The sequence below is a fragment of the Xyrauchen texanus genome, chromosome 21, assembly GCF_025860055.1.
Source record: "Xyrauchen texanus isolate HMW12.3.18 chromosome 21, RBS_HiC_50CHRs, whole genome shotgun sequence".
NCBI lineage: Eukaryota > Metazoa > Chordata > Actinopteri > Cypriniformes > Catostomidae > Xyrauchen > Xyrauchen texanus.
Genome location: NC_068296.1, coordinates 4,280,303 through 4,298,227, shown reverse-complemented (window position 1 = coordinate 4,298,227; position 17,925 = coordinate 4,280,303). Strand labels below are relative to the sequence as shown.

Sequence of the window (17,925 nt, the reverse complement as noted above, 5' to 3'; positions counted from 1 at the left end):
TAAGTCGGAAGTGTGGGAGTATTTTTGGTCTCTAAAAGTGCAGAGGGATTGTTGGTTAAAGATGTTTGCCCTTTTGCAAAACATGTGACAGAAATGCGGCAGCGAAACATGGGGACAATCCTGTGCAATTCAATGAGATAAAGGTAAGTGTTTACAGTTCTGCTCGTTTTTTCCACATACTGTGGAAAACTAAGAGAGACTTGCTTGCTAAGTGATAACTAAGATGACAGTGAAATTGAACCGTATTTGCAGATATTGTAGCTTCGCTAAATAGTTAACTAAAACTCCACTAGCTACACAGTTATGTTTGAGTCTCATCGTAACAAACAAAATACAGTTGCAATCAGCTAATGCTTAGTCATGTAATGAATTATGGCAATGTTGCAAAAAATATTTTTATAAGTTTAAGTTGGAACGCAACGCAATCGTATGTTGCCATTCAGTGAGTGAACTTGCTGTTTTTAAATTTGTAGAACCTAGCTATATTAGCAACTGGCTTACTTTCCAGAAAAAACATGTATTCGTTTTTTAATTGTTCAAAAAGTAATTAAACTCGTTATTAAGAGAATTACAAAAGTTTTTTTTTTTTTTTTAATCTTTCAACCTGTTTTATTAGTGTAATACAGTGTTAATACAGTGTACAGTGATAAAAGCTTCAACTGTTATCGTGATGTGAAAATTTGATACCGTCACTTGTCTAATGCTGTGGTTTATTTCCATTGTGTTTTAGCTTTTATGTGCATTGCTAATTTTGTTGTGCTAGGCACCCTTGGGCCAATGTAGAGCTGCTCTCTCAAGGCTCTTTGGATACAAGCAGATAAATAAATCATACCAGAATAATTGAGACCGGGAGCACGCAAAGACATAAATTATACAATCAATAGTCATCCATAGTGCTTTATTTCTGTGATGATTGCTCTAATATCATCAGTGAACTGTACTGGTGTTCACATGAACCTTTCCCCAGACCACCTTTTCAAGAAGATACAGGTGGACACCCAAGTTTGGAAAGCACCATCCAAACTAAACTAACTTTGAAGTCTAACGAAACAGCACCAAAATTGCTAGTGGAGTGGTGGTGGTGTAGTGGTCTAAACCACAGTACTGGTAAACTGGTAATCAGAAGGTTGTTGATTCGATCCCCATAGTCACCACCATTGTGTCCTTGAGCAAGGCACTTAACTCCAGGTTGCTCCGGGGGGATTGTCCCTGTAAGAAGGGCTCTGTAATTTGCTTTGGATAAAAGCGTCTGCCAAATGCATAAATGTAAATGTAAATGCTAGTATTAAAGCACTCTAAACTATGAGCTTTCTTTAAATTTTTGTGGGTACTGCATAATTCCCATACTTCTGCCATGTCATCATTTTGATGCATTTGCCAAATAATGATAGTAGGCGTGTACAAACCTTTGACTGGTACTGTATGTCAAGATGACATTAATCTGTTTTTACATTAGGTTGCTGCTCTACAGTGTAAAATGGATGTTAAATCAAGCTATGTGCACCAAATTAATTATATTGACAATCAGAAGGGGCGAATGAATGTGAGTGATGTGCCATTGTCGCATTGTGCACTTGTCTTTTAGAAGTGCATGTGTCTTTCTCATTTTCCCTTGGTTTTTCGTCTCTGACATAAACAGGAATGGGCAGTGGCGGCAGTGCAGGGAAGGACGCAGGGCCTCTGAAAGCTCTTATGAGGCAACAGACCCAATCCGCTTTGGAGCAGAGAGTAAGAGATCACACAACCGGACACACACTCATGATATTCATAAACATAAAAGTGAGACTGTGATAATGAGAATTAAATTGCGTTTTTCCACTCTGTCACCCTCTCATTGGATTTCAGGGGGTTTCATCATCTACTGAGGCATTTGTTAGGACGGGGGTATGTCTGCTGAGGGCATGCCACATTTTATAAATGTAGAATATTTTATCCTTTTCCTCATCTTTTCTACCGTCACAAAGGGCTCACTCTTTATCAAACCAATACCATATCAGAATGGTAAACTTTGGTTTGGGCATGACGCGGTTATGCACACATGTTCTCTGTCACTTGACTTCCTGGGTATTTACATGGAGATTGCGCTTGAACATTTGACAGGTGCTAGGAACCTCTCATGTGTATCTATACATCACAGTCTTGCCTATGGTTGTGCCCAGTCTTTCTAAAGGGTCTGTTTTAGATTAAATGCCTTGTTAAGCTTATGAAATGTTGATACATTTGAATGAAGAGCCGGTGTTCTTGAAGACTTCTGTGACTTTCCACTCATATGGATGAGAAAGATACAGATACTAGCAACAACTTTGTTTATGCCACGAATCAGGACTTGTGAATCCTGTATGTCCATGTGAATGGTAATTCTCTTGAAGTAAAAGTGAGACATGTTATCAAGTTCTGTGCCTTTATTTATGCTCTGCTTGTGAGGATCTGCACAGATATATGAAACCTTTGTCCTTCATTTGTTGTCCCCTTATTGTCAGAAGATCCTGATTTATTGCACTCCAGTGTTAACCAGTAAAAAAAGCCTGTTTGCTAGAATCTCTAGTTTGTCTGCATGCATCTTGTGTTGTGATCGCAAAATATTCACAGTGTAATAGCATGACCAACAGGTTTCAATTTCTGTTCTATACAATCTTCAGCTTTCCTATTTAGATTTTAGTACAGAAATTACATCTCCATTTTGAACACACAGGTGAACATGTTTTCCATTGGTTAACATGTGCCCTTTCTTTATGACCCCTCCATCATCTTTCTGTGTGTTGCAGGAATACCCTTTCTTTACGTTGACCTCCTTCCCTCCTGGATTTCTCCTTCATGTAGGGGGTGTGGTCAATGCCCGGTCTGTGAAGCTCCTCGATCGAATCCACAACCCAGGTAAGGCAGCTTGTATCACATAAGCTCAAAATATACATTCTCACTACAGATATACAAAACACAACTGAAATGTTTAGCATGCAAAATCTGTTAACTTTGTTTAGCTTAAATATTTAAAAGCTACAGACAAACACTTATATACACGATGAGCCAAAACATTATTACCACCTGCCTAATATGCTGTTGGTTGACCCGCCGTGGCATGGACTCTGAAAGACCCCTGAAGGTGTCCTGTGGTATCTGGCACAAAGACATTTACAGTCATGTAAGTTACAAGGTAGAACCACCATGGGTCGGACTTGTTGGTCCAGCATGTCCCACAGATGCTCAATCGGATTGAGATCAGGGGAATTTGGAGACCAGGGCAACACCTTGAACTCTTTATCATGTTCCTCAAACTGTTCCTGAACAATGTGTGCAGTGTGGCAGGGTGCATTATCCTGCTGAAAGAGGCCACTGCCATCAGGGAATACCATTGCTGTGAAGGGGTGTACCTGGTCTGCAATGATGTTTAGGTAGGTGGAACGTGTCAAATTGACGTCCACATGAATGGCCGGACACAGGGTTTCCCAGCAGAATACTGCCCATAGCATCATACTCCCTCCACCGGCTTGTCATCTTCCCACAGTGCATCCTGGTCCCTTCACTTCCCCAGGTAAATGCTGCACACGTACTGGCCGTTCACGTGATGTAATAGAAAGCGAGACTCATCGGACCAGGCGACCTTTTTCCACTGCTCCAAGGTCCAGTTCAGATGCTTGCGTGCCCTTTGTAGGCACTTTTGACGGTGGAGAGGGGTCATCATGGGCACTCTGACTGGTCTGCGGCTAGGCAGCCCCATACGCAGCAGGGTGCGATTCACTGTGTTGACACATTCCTCCCATAACCATCAATAAAATGTTCTGTGACTTGTGCCACAGTAGACCTTCTGTCGGTTCGGACCAGATAGGATAGCCTCTGTTGCCCGCGCATCAATGAGACTTGGACGCCCTTCACCCTCTCGCCAGTTTGTAGTTTGTCCCTCCTCTGACCACTGTAGGTAGGTACTCCCCACAAGCCTTGCCATTTCAGACCATGCTCTTGACCCAGTCATCTGGCCATAACAATTTGGCTCTTGTCAAATGGTCTGCATTTATATAGCGCCTTTTTTAACCTTAGCGGTTATCAAAGTGCTTTACACTGTGTCCCATTCACCCAATCACACACACACTCACATTCACACACCAATGACCGCAGAGCTGCCATGCAAGGTGCTAGCCTGCCATTGGGAGCAACTTGGGTTTCTTGCCTGAGGACACTTCGGCATGTGGAGTCGTGTGGGCCGGGAATCGAACTGCCAACCCTGTGATTAGAGGCTGCCCCGCTCTACCACCTGAGCCACAGCCTAACTGATTCTACCCCGATCTTGACACGTGGCCTTGTTGTGAGATGATCAACGTTATTCGCTTCACTTGTGAGTGGGCATAATATTTTGACTCATCGGTGCACATTAATTGAACATTTACGTGATTGATCGCAAACAGTCTGACCATGCAACATAATCAGTGTCAACATAATCATTCTTAGTAATAACACAATACAACAGTTGTCTCCTAACATGGTGACTACAGTGGTTGTTCATGATCTCATGATGCAGAGATCAGCACTTCTGTGTATGGACACTTTTCACACTTGTGGGTTTGGGAACGCAGAAGTAAACAATTGCAGAGTAAACATCGATTGCAGTGAATGGGAGACCATGCCAAATATAATTTTTGCTTACTCATTTGCTTCAACATCAAAAGAAAAATGGCACTTAAGTTTCCACAACATTCCAAATAAATAAATAATTAGAGAATGATGTATTACGACTTTCGGAAGAGAGAAGGTCTTATGGTCACTCTCTCAGCAGTTGTATTAGAAACCTCATTGCATCTGTTGTAACTTCCAGGGTAATATAATACTGTTATAATGTTACTAATTTACACAAACTAATAAAAAAATTGAAAATATAGAACATTTGCTAGATTTACGCTGCTAAATGATGCAGAAATGCGTCATCACAGTCTGAAAAGGGTCCATTATTCTCTTTTGTTGCATTTGCAGTTCTTTACGTATGTTCTGCATCTTTGCATCACGTTGCACCATTGCATGGCCTTGAAGGAATACTCTGGGTTATTCACAGCTTAATGTCTATGGACAGCATTTGTGGCCTGCTAACGATTACCACAGGTATAACACTGTTTTGGAAGAATAACCTTAATATGTTCTGCTTCTGTAAACTGAAGGACTTGCAATTACATTAGTTGTGAAAACCCAGAATATTGATATAACAGATTGTTCTCTCCAGCATATGATGTTATTCTGATACCCCTTTTATTACCTTCTTTAGGATGTTATATAAATCCATCTCATCCTAACTTTTTCCCTTTCCTTTTGCATTACTCTCCTTTTAGCACTGGCACAAATCATGTACAAAACATCAACATTGCCCTTTGAAGAAACTGCATACAGTATGCCTTTTTTAACCTATGCTAACATGGCATGAATCTTTCATAACCTTTTAATTATTTGTCTTCTCATTAATCTTATTTGCTTCTTAAAGACCCCATGAAATAAAAGATGGGAGTTTTGTGGCTTGTTATCCATGTGTTTATCCATGTCAATAGAGCTGTTCAGCCATGACGTCAATTTGTAGGCGAACCCGGAAGGCTAATTCGCCATGGATTCCTTCTGAATTTTCCTTTGGGTTTTTATAATGGGGTTTTTCAGTCTATAAGTAAAATAAGGTATGTAGTAAAAATGTTGTACAATGCATATTACACTTTTTTTTTTTTTTTTTTTTCCTTGATCCCCTTTTCTCCCCAATTTGGAATGTCTAATTCCCAATGCGCTATAAGTCCTCGTGGTGGCGTAGTGACTCACATCAATCCGGGTGGCGGAGGACGAATCTTAGTTGCCTCCGAGTTGGAGGCCGTCAATCCGTGCATCTTATCACATGGCTTGTTGAGCGTGTTACCACGGAGACCTAGTGCGTGTGGCGACTTCACGCTATTCTCCGCGGCATCCACGCACAACTCACCATGCGTCCCACCTAGAGCAAGAACCAGATTATAGTGACCACAAGGAGGTTACCCCACGTGACTCTACCCTCCCTAGCAACCGGGCCAATTCGGTTGCTTAAGAGTCCTAGCTGGAGTCACTCAGCATGTCGTGGATTCGAACTCGTGACTCCAGGGGTGGTAGTCAGTGTCTTTACTCACTGAGCTACCCAGGCCCCGCCATATTAAATGCCACTGTATGCAATTCAGTTTGTGTGTGTAATTTTTGTTGTTGAACAAAACATTCAAGTATTGTCAAGACATGATTACACATAAAATCCATTACACATCAGAAAATCCAGAGTAAACCCATGGCGAATTCTCTTCCAGGTTTTGGACTATAACCTGAACAGCTCTATGTGCTTGTGTATATCTAGAAGTTGGGGGAAAAAATACTTTTAGTAGATATACTAATTTAAAATTATAAATCAAATTTTGATGTGAAAATACTTACTCTAATCCCATCTTAATATGCAGAGATAACAAAGAGTAAACTATTTTTGGGTAGATTTCCTTTAAAAATGTAAACATTGTGCCTCTGCCCTTAAGCACTTCATAATTAATGTAAATTTAATGTAATTTTACATTATGAGGCATAAACATAACTGCAGCATACACCAATTTGTCACAACATTAAAACCACCTGCCTAATATTGTGTAAGTCCCCCTCGTGCCGCCAAAAAAGCATTCGAAGATTCTATTCTTCTCACCTAAATTAAACAGAGTGGTTATCCGAGTTACTGTAGACTTTGTCAGTTCAACCAGTCTGGCCATTCTCTGTTGACCTCTCTCATCAATAAGGCGTTTCCGTCCACAGAACTGCCACTAACTGGATGTTTTTGTTTCAGGCACCATTCAGAGTAAATTCAAGAGACTGTTGTGTGTGAAATTCCCAGAAATACTCAAACCAGCCCATCTGGAACCAACAATCATGCCAATGTCGAAATCACTGAGATCCAATATTTTTCCCTATTCTGATGGTTGATGTGAACATTAACTGAGGCTCCTGACCCGTATCTGGATGATTTTATGCACTGCACTTCTGCCACACGATTGGCTGATTATATAACTGCTCTGTACAATTGTGGTGAGAAGAACATAATCTTAATGCTATTCTGAGATGTGGATTGGCGCTGTTTTGGTGGCACAAGGGGGACCTACACAATATTAGGCAGGTGGTTTTAATGTTGTGGCTGATTGGTGTATAACTTATAAAAGTGTGGTAAGGGGCACTTAAATGCCAGGAAATTTATCGCATCGGCCGATTACAGCGTTACAATATCAGTGTTCATTATCGGCCTTACATTTTCTGATCAGTGCACCACTATTTAAAAGCTACATGTGATCTTTAAGGTGGTGAATAACCAGCTATCCAAGCTGAGCCAGTATCTACTAATCTGCACTTTACCTGCTAACATGCTATAAATTAGGTATCCTATAGAGAAGCTGATGTTTGGTCTAGTGGTTTTTAATCAAAGTGTAAACTTGAATTTTTTATTAAGCTCTGAACTAGAGCTCAGAAAGTGTCGAATTGTAGCTCATAAATGACTGCAAACATGTCCACATAGACAGCATATAGTCAAATAATACATAAACCCAACCGTGAGGGGCCATTCATACCAAACTCGTTTGTGTCCATTTGTGCTGTGCGCATTTTCTACGAAGGTACATGCACCGTTGCTGCTCAGCATCAACATTTTGCAGTGCTACGGAGTGCAACTCGCTTAGTTTTCTTTTAAATTCAACCCAAATCATTATCAAAGGACAAAGATTATTTACTCTTGCCATGACTGGATGATATATTGTGCGTATGTATCTTTCTTAGGGCCTACACAATGTATTTTCAGTTACAAGTATGTCGTTTTGTGGTTTGACAGCTTGAATCAATAAAAGAAATATTCAAGGCTACATACAGAGGAATTGCATAATACATTTTGCCATTTCTAATCATTCAGTTTGCGCAGTTACACCAGTTTCATACACTAACCTGCAAACTCATCAAAGTCACTTTTGTTAAGTCTTGAATATGTACAAAAAACTTCATACCTTTGGACTGTCATCTGCTGCACTGCATCAGCTCCTTCTGTGTGTTTGTGTGAAACCCGTCTTTCCTGACCGCGACCTGCTTCAGTAAATGTTATATCACCCTCTTGTGGTCCCCCAACACTATTACGCCAGACTGTTTAACAAAAGCCCAACTGAGTGATTTGGAAAGTATGCAAATTAGGCTTCTATTTAAATGTCACCTAATTTTAATATATTGATGCCTCAAAAATCAGTAATCGATTATATAGATTTTTTATGACATGCCTAGTTCTTATTTATGATATATGTAACAGGGTTGTGAGGGTTACTTTTGAAATGTATTCCAATACAGATTACAGATTACATGCTGTAAAATGTAATTTGTAACATATTCCATTAGATTACTCGAGGTCATTAACATATTCTAAATACTTTGGATTACTACTTCTTTTTTTCACTTGTTTTGACTATAAAAAATACAAAATACACATGTTAAAAATACATTCTCTGAAAACCTTTTTAGATATTTTTACAGGAAAACAATACAAAAATTATCATCAAAAATATGATTTTTGCCCTAATATCAAAGATCTTACTAGAAAAACAGGAATTATGATCTAACGTGAATTTTTCTTGAATTTCGTGTCTGGTAAACACGTGCATGTAAAATGGCTAGAAATAGCATTTTAGCTTGGCACAAAACTGACAATTTACACAAGGTTTATTGCTATTTCTTGTGCTCTAAACTTCAAACGTACTTCTCTGTCTGCTCGTATGAATGTAACACATCATTAGAAAATGTTTCACCGCTGTTCAAATGCACTTTGGATCACATCATTTATATGGATAAATGTTTTCCATCTCAATTAAACAAATGACAATAAAATGCAAAGTAATCTCTTCAGTAATGAAAATACTTTTTGAATGTAACGTTATTCTAAATACCAATGATTTAAATTGTAACTGTAGAGGAATACAGTTACCGTACTCATATTTAGTATTTTAAGTACGTAATCCCGTTACATGGATTTCGTTACTCCCCAACCCTGTATATACATATATAAATATATTAGTAAAATTCAGCATTTTTACAGTAAACATTTTTATTGTAAGAATTTAGAGTAGGATTCAACATAATTATAGTACTATTTGTTTTATCAAATTAAGTGCTTTAATACAGAACCTCACCTCACAGCACATCTAAAATACAACATTGGAGTTATTTTTGTAAAATAAAGTGATTCATAACATCACAAATGTGAGATATTACTTAAATATATTACATTAGCAGTAGTAGTAGTATTACAGTAAATATGACATAATTATACAGTAGTGATGTATTTCTGTTATAAGGTTTCCATCAAAATATAAGGTTCTGCCAAAATAAAAGCTCAATTTTAAAGTCCTTTTGTAGCTTTTGGTAGCTTCTCACTTCCAGAAAAGGAGGCCGCTATGTGACCCAATGTGATTATTAAACAGCAAAAGACTGCTAGTTCATTAAATATGTAGTCTGTATGTGCCTCGCGCTATCCACTTTTTTCCTGAACATGGAAGTTCACACAATTTGCCTGTTTTCAATTTTTGGTCTCCAGTGTTTTCACCAGCATCAGCGTATATTATTTGTGGGAAAATAATTTATTACCGAACTTCATATGAGATGTTAAACCGAAGTCCTGACTCGCTGTTGACATTTAACATTTTTAGTCTGGTTCATTCTTGGGAGCAATTTCCAAAGTCCTGAAGGTACCACTTTCATCTGTACAAACAATAGTCCACAGGTATATACACCATGTGACCACACAGCCGTCATACCGCTCAGGAAGGAGGCACATTCTGTCTCCTAGAGATGAATGTAGTTTGGTGCGAAAAGTGCAAATCAATCCCAGAACAACAGCAAAGGACATTGTGAAGATGCTGGAGGAAACAGGTAGACAAGTATCTATATCCACAGTAAAACAAGTCCTATATCAACATAACCTGAAAGGCTGCTCCGCAAGGAAGAAGCCACTGCTCCAAAACTGCCATAAAAAGCCAGATTACAGTTTGCAAGAGCACATGGGGACTAAGATATTACTTTTTGGAGAAATTTCCTCTGGTTTGATGAAACATCGTTATGTTTGGAGGAAATGGGTGAGTCTTGCAAGCCGAAGAACACCATCCCAACCGTGAAGCATGGAGGTGGCAGCATCATGTTGTGGGGGTGCTTTGCTGCAAGAGGGATTGGTGCTCTTCACAAAATAGATGGCATCATTAGGAAGGAAATTTATGTGCATATATTGAAGCAACATCTCAAGACATAAGCCAGAACTGAAAAAGTTTGTGCGAACAAGGAGGGCTACAAACCTGACTCAGTTACACCAGTTCTGTCTGGAGGAATGGCCCAAAATTCCAGCAACTTATTGTGAGAAGTTTGTGGAAGGATCCCCAAAACATTTGACCCAAGTTAAACCATTTAAAGACAATGCTACCAAATACTAACAAAGTGTATGTAAACTTCTGACCCACTGGGAATGTGATGAAAGAAATAAAAGCTGAAATAAATCATTCTCCACTATTATTCTGACATTTCACATTCTTATAATAAAGTAGTGATCCTAACTGACCTAAGACAGAGAATCTCAGGAATTGTGAAAAAACTGAGTTTAAATGTATTTGGCTGAGGTTTATGTAAACTTCTGACTTCAACTGTAAATGTAAGGAATTATTACATTTGTAGAAATGTCAAAAACATGTGGCTGTATAATGCAGAGTTTTACAGAGTTGAGATGACCGTTTTATTTACAGTGCCTCACTGGAGTATGTAGATAACTTGGAAGCGATGGTCCGAGGTTGATATCATCAACATCTTTGAGATGATATGACAGCCAACAACTGCACAAATTGAGCGTGAAATGCATTTTTACTCCAAATAACACTTAAATGATTCTTGTTCTCTGTCTGGATTGCTCGCTTCGGTTAGTATTACATTGCGTCTTGAGACCAGAAACAGAAAACATGCAATAAGAATCATCATGATGCCGCCCAGTGGTTGCTCAAGAAAACTGTGGATAATGTAAATTAGCGCTCTGCTCGCTGTCGTCTGCTACAAACTGAGCGCCCGGTGCTGATGATGGTATTTTCCATGTATGAGTCAAGGAGCTGTAAAAGGTCTGAACACTTTGTGTCTTTGTCAGCACAACACCGGCTCCACACATTCACAAGAAGTCACATTTGAAGCGTGCAGCACATGCAAACTATAAATTTTGCCAATTAAATCGCAGCTTCTGCGGTTTAGTAATCACATTAGGAAATAACAGGATTTTCATTTGTTCGCTGAATGTTTATGTAATAAACGGTTTATGGGATCAAAGCATTTTTACAAGCACATGTAAGTACATGAGTGCGGTAGTAGACCCAATTCTGATACCGGTATTGGGACATCCCAAGTAAGAATAAATAATTTTATAGTTATTATTTTATACATTTATATATACCCTATAAATTAAGGGTGTAACATACATTTTCTACCACATACACCAGAGATGTGTTCAAACACAAGAGATATCTGCCAAATGCATAAATGTAAATGGCTTTTAGGACGTGTTTGTTGTGAATGGACCTGAAGTCATCATTTCCACTCTCGCAGAAATACCACGACACACAAATGAAACAAACTACTTCTGAATGTGTAAACAGTGTGTATGTGTGAGTGTGTGTGAGCATTAAGGCATGGTTTGGTTGAATGAGCCGCTCGTGTAGTTTTTATTGGAGATGTGCTGGTTTAGAGCCACTGACATGGTGCTGCTGCATGCTTTTATTCTCTCTCTCTTTATCGCTCTATCCTCTTTCCTCTCATTCTCTCTCCCAGACCTTCAATTATCTTTATTCTTTCTCACTCTCGTTCTTGTAATCACCCTCTCAGATAACTCTTGTCTAACTTTGCAGTTCCTGTGGAGTGTTGTTGTCCAGTGTTGTTTGTAGTTTGTGTTCGGTTTTTCTATTCTACTCTTTCTCTCTCTTTCTCTCCGCTCCTTTAACCGATCTACTAATGTGGCGATTTGGCTCAGCCTTGGGTAACACCAGATCATACAAACTGCTAGACTGGAATAGTTACACTGCAGGTACTACCCTACCCTCAGTCCTGCTTTTCTCATACACATACACATACATGTACACAAACACACGCAGCCTTTGGCATCTCAGCTGTTACACTCTAATGTAATATTGAGAAATAGGATTGGGTGTTACATTTTTAATATGTAATGCTCCATTATGATTGCATCAGTCCTGTGATAATACTGAGTGCGTGCTGATTTAAGCTTTGAAAAATAATTAATGACTTTAACATTGTATTAACAATTACTATTAAGGTTTGTTGCACATTTTTGTTAAAAGTCATTACAAATGCATTTCATTTGTAACTTTCCTCAAATAGGGTGCTAAATAGAGCTTGAAACTTGAGTTTGGGGAAAATAAAGGAGATCATCTGGTGATCAAACTAAACATATGAGCTGTTTTATTCATATTCTTTTATTATTAGTATTATTGTTTTGCTATTTATTTAGTTTTTTTTTAAGTTTTAAAGCACTGCTACCAAAATGATATAAGAAGTAATGTATAAATACAGTTTAAAATCCTGATTTCGTTCATAGGCGTTCCTTCAATTTTGGGCACTTTCATGTCCCTGAGGTTAATTTTGACCAGGCCTTCTTTATTTATTTTTGGTACTTTTCAAATGCCTTTTATGTATAGAATGTATTCTTTTAGGCTTGACCCAGACTTTTAATATTAAACTATAAAAATACAAAGGTTAGTGTAGTTGTTAACCAAGTCACAAACATGTTTTAGATGAAATATGAAAAAGAAAATTTAAGGTAGGCATCGCTTGTGAGCAGAATATTTTATTGGGTGTCATTAGCCAAATTACACAAAGTGTGAAAATATTATTTAAATGTGTGTATTTAGGATTTTAATGATTTTTTTTTTTTAATTATATATATATCTCCTGTGAAAGTCCACAGCATTTAAGGTACCCAAGGTTAAAGAAACACTCACATATATTTGATGTGCTTAAATCTAGCTACTTTTGATGTTCTGATATTTTATATTGGAGAACAGTTTATCAAACATGTCATCAATAGAACTTTTGATTGCTTTAAAAAAAAAGTTTAAAACACCAATGTGCACACTATTCGTGGAAAGTGACATTTGAAAATGAAGTGCGTTTAGGCAGCATCTTCTTAAGCATCACAGTAGCCTGTAATTTGTTGCTGCCCTGTGGATTAATTATAATCTTAACATGGATGATCTCACATGAACACACATCTGAACACATACTCACTCAAGCTTTTCCCCAGTAGTGTGTGTTGCATGAGCTGCCATGTGCTGTGCTTGTGTATGAATGAGGCTGTTGCATGCTTCAGCTGAATTTGTGGCTGTTCACTGCTCTGGCTGATCATTTTTGATCTGCTCTATCTGTGTCTCACCCGACCCCCTACCTAGTGCTCCCTTCTCCCCGACCACTTGAGCTACCAATCCAGAGAAGGTACAGAGAAGAGGGCATATACATTGGTCTGCTTGTATTCAAAGAATTGTCATCATGACAGCAGTTTCATCATGACCTCTGTCCCCTTAGTAGTGCTGCTGACTCTGTAGTCATGGTTGCTTTCTTAAAATTGATCCATACATTGTGGATTATGTATGTGTATAGTCATATATCCATATTGATATGAAGATATTATCTGGGGCTGTACTTGCTTGTGGAGAGTATAGGTGTTTTCTTTTCTAAATATTTTTTGTGTATGTTTTTCATTCTTTAATTCGTCTTGTGGTGGTTTCTATGACAAGGAATGTACCCGAAAGTAACTACAATTTTACTTAAAGTGAACATAAAATACCCAGGATCTGAAGTAGATTGTCGGCAGAGTTTTTTGTGAATTTGTAAAGTTGTATTATGTATTAATAATAAAATATTACTACTACTACATAGAATTTAACATTTTACTATATAGTAATTATGTTTCAAACGTCTATTTAAATTGAGCTTTTATTTTGAAGTGAAGCTCTTTCAGTTTCTGTTTGACGGTAGCTTCTCACTTCTATATAAGCAGATCGCTGTATGGATAAATGTACTTATTAAACCACGAAAGGCTGCAATTTGTAGTCTGCATGTGCTGCACGCTTCAAGCTTAATGAGTGCTCTGCTCTCTGTAATCTGCTACACACATAGCATGCGTGATGCTAATGCTCAGACACTAAGAACGTCCCAAACCGCACACCTCTGTAGTATTCTACGCCATTTTGAAATGTATTGCGAATAGTACATTAACACTGCATATTCAACATATGAGTACCCGGATGATGCACTACTTCAGCCATCAAAACGGAGTGATTAATGTTGGACACTTCATGCACTTAGCTCTCGCGGCTTGCCGTACATAGCAGAAGGGATGGAGTTACCTGGCTGCGATGCTGGTCTGACAAAACAATTGTAAATAGCGGAGAATGTAGAAACTAGCAAAACATCTGTGAAAAATGCACCTTACAAATGTGAGTTTAATGCTGTACCATTAACCGACGCTGTGTGAATATGTACATTGTTTGAGATACAAATGTTGAATTGAGGTTGGCTAATGTGCTAAAGATAGCGACAACACGTATGCGTTTAAAACGTCACTTCCTTCAGCTGTTAAAGAGTGAATGCTTCCATTTAGGAAAAGTGTTCTATTTGGGATGATACTACACTTTAGAAATTCATGCATTACATGGCTGAGTGCTTGGTGCATATTGTAAGTGCATAGTGTGTAGTGCATAATTTGGGACACAGCTACTATTTAGCCTATATGGGACCAATTCACTGTTTTCAATATAGGAGGGGCCAACTTAAATTTTGAAGCACGCAGCACATGCATACTGTATATTTTGTTAAATCACATCCTTTTGGGATTTAATCATCACACTATCACTATTCTAATTTTATTATTTTTGCATTTATACATTAATTTTATCATAAATATGTCAAATTTTATGTATTTTAATTCAGTATTTATGACTGGATTTCAGGATTGTGTACGTGTTTTCCACATCGCGGAAATCATAGGGCCCTACACTTTGGTACACCCCTATTTTTAAATGTTTATCCAAGACCTCACACTTCGGTGCATTAATATGACGAGTTCATATAGTGTATATCAATGTTCTAAAACTTGTGTAATTAGTGATTTGATGTTTTAATAGCAGTGTGAGATGAACATTAGACCTTCATTTGTTTTTTAGCACCTAATTCTGCTTCTGATATGTACTTCTCTGATGTGCACTTCTCTTCTAATATCACCGTTATTCAGCAAACTCCCTCCTGCTGTTGGCTGTTTATCCAGGAAAGGATGGAGTTTGTCCTCCATTAAGAATTCCTGTTTCGAAGCATGACTGCACTAGCAGGGGAATGAATGCTCTGCCTACTGTTGTAGCTTAGTTAAAGTGAGCTCTCAGTCAGAAGAATGGCAAATCACTGTTAATCACAACACTGTCCTCTTCGTCCCCACCATCTTCATCTTCCTCATCTCCCCGCTCTCCTCTTAGTATGTGGTAAACAGGCGGGGGAGTGTGCTCTCATGAGAGTTGTGAAAACCCCTTGCTCTCAGAGAAATGTGAGCACCTGTGTTTGCATGTGTGTGTGCGTTTAAGAGAAATGCTCAGGTGCTAGCCTTGTATGCTTTAGCACATGGTTTGCTCCCCTGCAGACAATTTGTCACTGTTTAAATGTTTAATTGATAAGTTGATAAAGAAAAATAGGAAGCAAATCAATACATTTTACGCAAATAAGAAGGCACAAAGTTGTGAGTAGTGCCAGATTTGTAAAGGGATGTTTTGGGTTTAATACAAGTTAAGCTCAAGCATTTGTGGCATAATGTTGATTTCCACAAAAGTTATAAAAACTAAAATCACGGTTACTTTGAGGCACTTACAATGGATGTGTGAATGTGGCCAATACATAAACAAAAAAATACACACCTTTTCAAAAGTATAGCCACAAAACCTAAAAAATATACACGTTAAATATACATGATTTTAGTATGATAACCATAGCTTATTTTTGAGAAGTTGTGTCTAATATTACAACTTGGTTGTCATGACAACGAAAACCTGTAGTCCCATTTTTGTATGTAACTTTATACAGATAAATGGTCCTATTTTAAGAGCGCTGGTGCTAAGCCCAGTGCAATATGACTAAAAAAAGTCATAAGTGCTAGTATGGGCCAAGTCTAGGAACAAGTGGGTTAGGCGAAGTCGTGCACGAGGTGCTAATCGGGTCAAGTGCAATATAATTTGGAGGTTTTTCTCCGGCACTATCTGCGTCCTTTTATATATTCCATTTCCGGTCAATCACCAGCTATATAAGCAAAAATGGCACATTTATGAGAAGTTGGTAGTGTAAATGGACTGTTTGCAATGAATTAGAACAATTCGTATCATATTTGACTTGCATTATTTTGTGCATTAACTGCGTCCTTGTTAATTGGGACACACTCCTTTTAAACGCTTGGAAAATATGGCACAGGATATGGATTTATGCTCCGTAAATTGTAGAAAATGTTGGTAAAAGTAGACCGATATGTCGGTTTCATGATTAATCGGTGCCAATAGTTGCTTTTTGGAATTATCGGTTATCTATGCTGATAGTTGCAGATCATTTTTTTATAATTTCAAAATAAGAGTCCCCAGTGCGTTTAGAGGTTGCTTATACTTAAAAGTCCCGCGATATGCACAAAATCTTATATTCTGGTTATTATTGGGATCTTGGTTGAGATATCTGTATTTGGGATTTTATTCATTTTGGACTCTTTCGCTTTGCCTGCCAGTAAATAAATAAATATATATACATTTTTTGACATTTTATATATTGATTAGAAAAATGTTTGGCCGTTTAATCTGTTATCGGCCTTTCCTAACACCTTAGTTATTGGCATCGGCAAAATCCACTATCGGTTGACCTCTAAATGTATGTATTATTAGTCATTTTCATCTACTGGCACACACTTCACTTCTACCGGTTGATTTTGATTTTGAAAAATGTAATTCCTGTATTGAAATTTTTTTTTTTTTTTTACCAAAACTATTTCAAAATTGTAATTACACTTCAAACGAAGCCAAAATACAATCAAAATAAGGAAGTGGTAAAAAAAAATCAGATAAACATTTTATACTCGCCAACTTCTTCCACCGGCCTGTTTTGTGGACTTAAAAATCACTCTAATACAAAAGATGAGATCATAAATACAATTGTTATATATAAATATAATAATAGTAATAATAATTTAAGAATAAACCATGACTTGTAGATAGTTTAACACAAATCTCATCAAATTTTGTTAAATAAAAAGGCTTTTGTCATGGACATAATTTGATGTTTCACTATATTTTCAGAGTTTGGACATTAACATTATTAGCACCTTTTGGTGGAATCTCCAAAATGCAGGAACTTAATTTGGACTTTGAGCTAAGATGTTTTAATGCCACGTCTGTTTTCAATGACCTATTTCTCAGGAAAATAGCAAATTGCATTTGGCTCCACTTCATTAACATACAACACACCCACAGTTTGCGCACATACACCCACAGATAACGCAAACACTCCCTACAACTGAGGGGTGAGTTAAAACTTCTTTCTGTGGTAATCAACATCGTCAGTTGCAGTTGCTTGAGCTTAACTAGTATTGAACCCGGAATATTCTCTTATCTGGGAGCATTGAGAAACCAGCTAACATGGCCAGTACGCTGCTACAGTGAGAGGGAGTGTTTGTGTGCTAACAGCATGTGTGACGTTGCATCTATGTTTGTTTCAGACGAGCCGGAGACACGAGATGCCTGGTGGGAGGAGATTCGTCAGGAAATAAAGTGCCATGCCAAAGCTCTCGGATGCCATGCTGTGGTGGGGTACAGCGAATCCACCAGCATCTGGTACTAAAAT

The 17,925-nt window shown here is 38.0% G+C and overlaps 1 protein-coding gene across 11 annotated transcripts in view; it reads left to right on the top strand.

Annotated features, from left to right (window-relative positions):
• Positions 1-17,925, top strand: part of LOC127661533 (C2 domain-containing protein 5-like) — a 53,873-nt gene that overhangs the window by 21,725 nt on the left and 14,223 nt on the right. For all 11 annotated transcript variants that reach the window (XM_052152277.1, XM_052152286.1, XM_052152280.1 and 8 more), the window contains 3 exons: positions 1,640-1,728; positions 2,766-2,874; positions 17,801-17,915. In XM_052152277.1, coding sequence (XP_052008237.1) covers positions 1,640-1,728; positions 2,766-2,874; positions 17,801-17,915 — 313 coding nt within the window. The remainder of the gene's footprint in view (positions 1-1,639; positions 1,729-2,765; positions 2,875-17,800; positions 17,916-17,925) is intronic.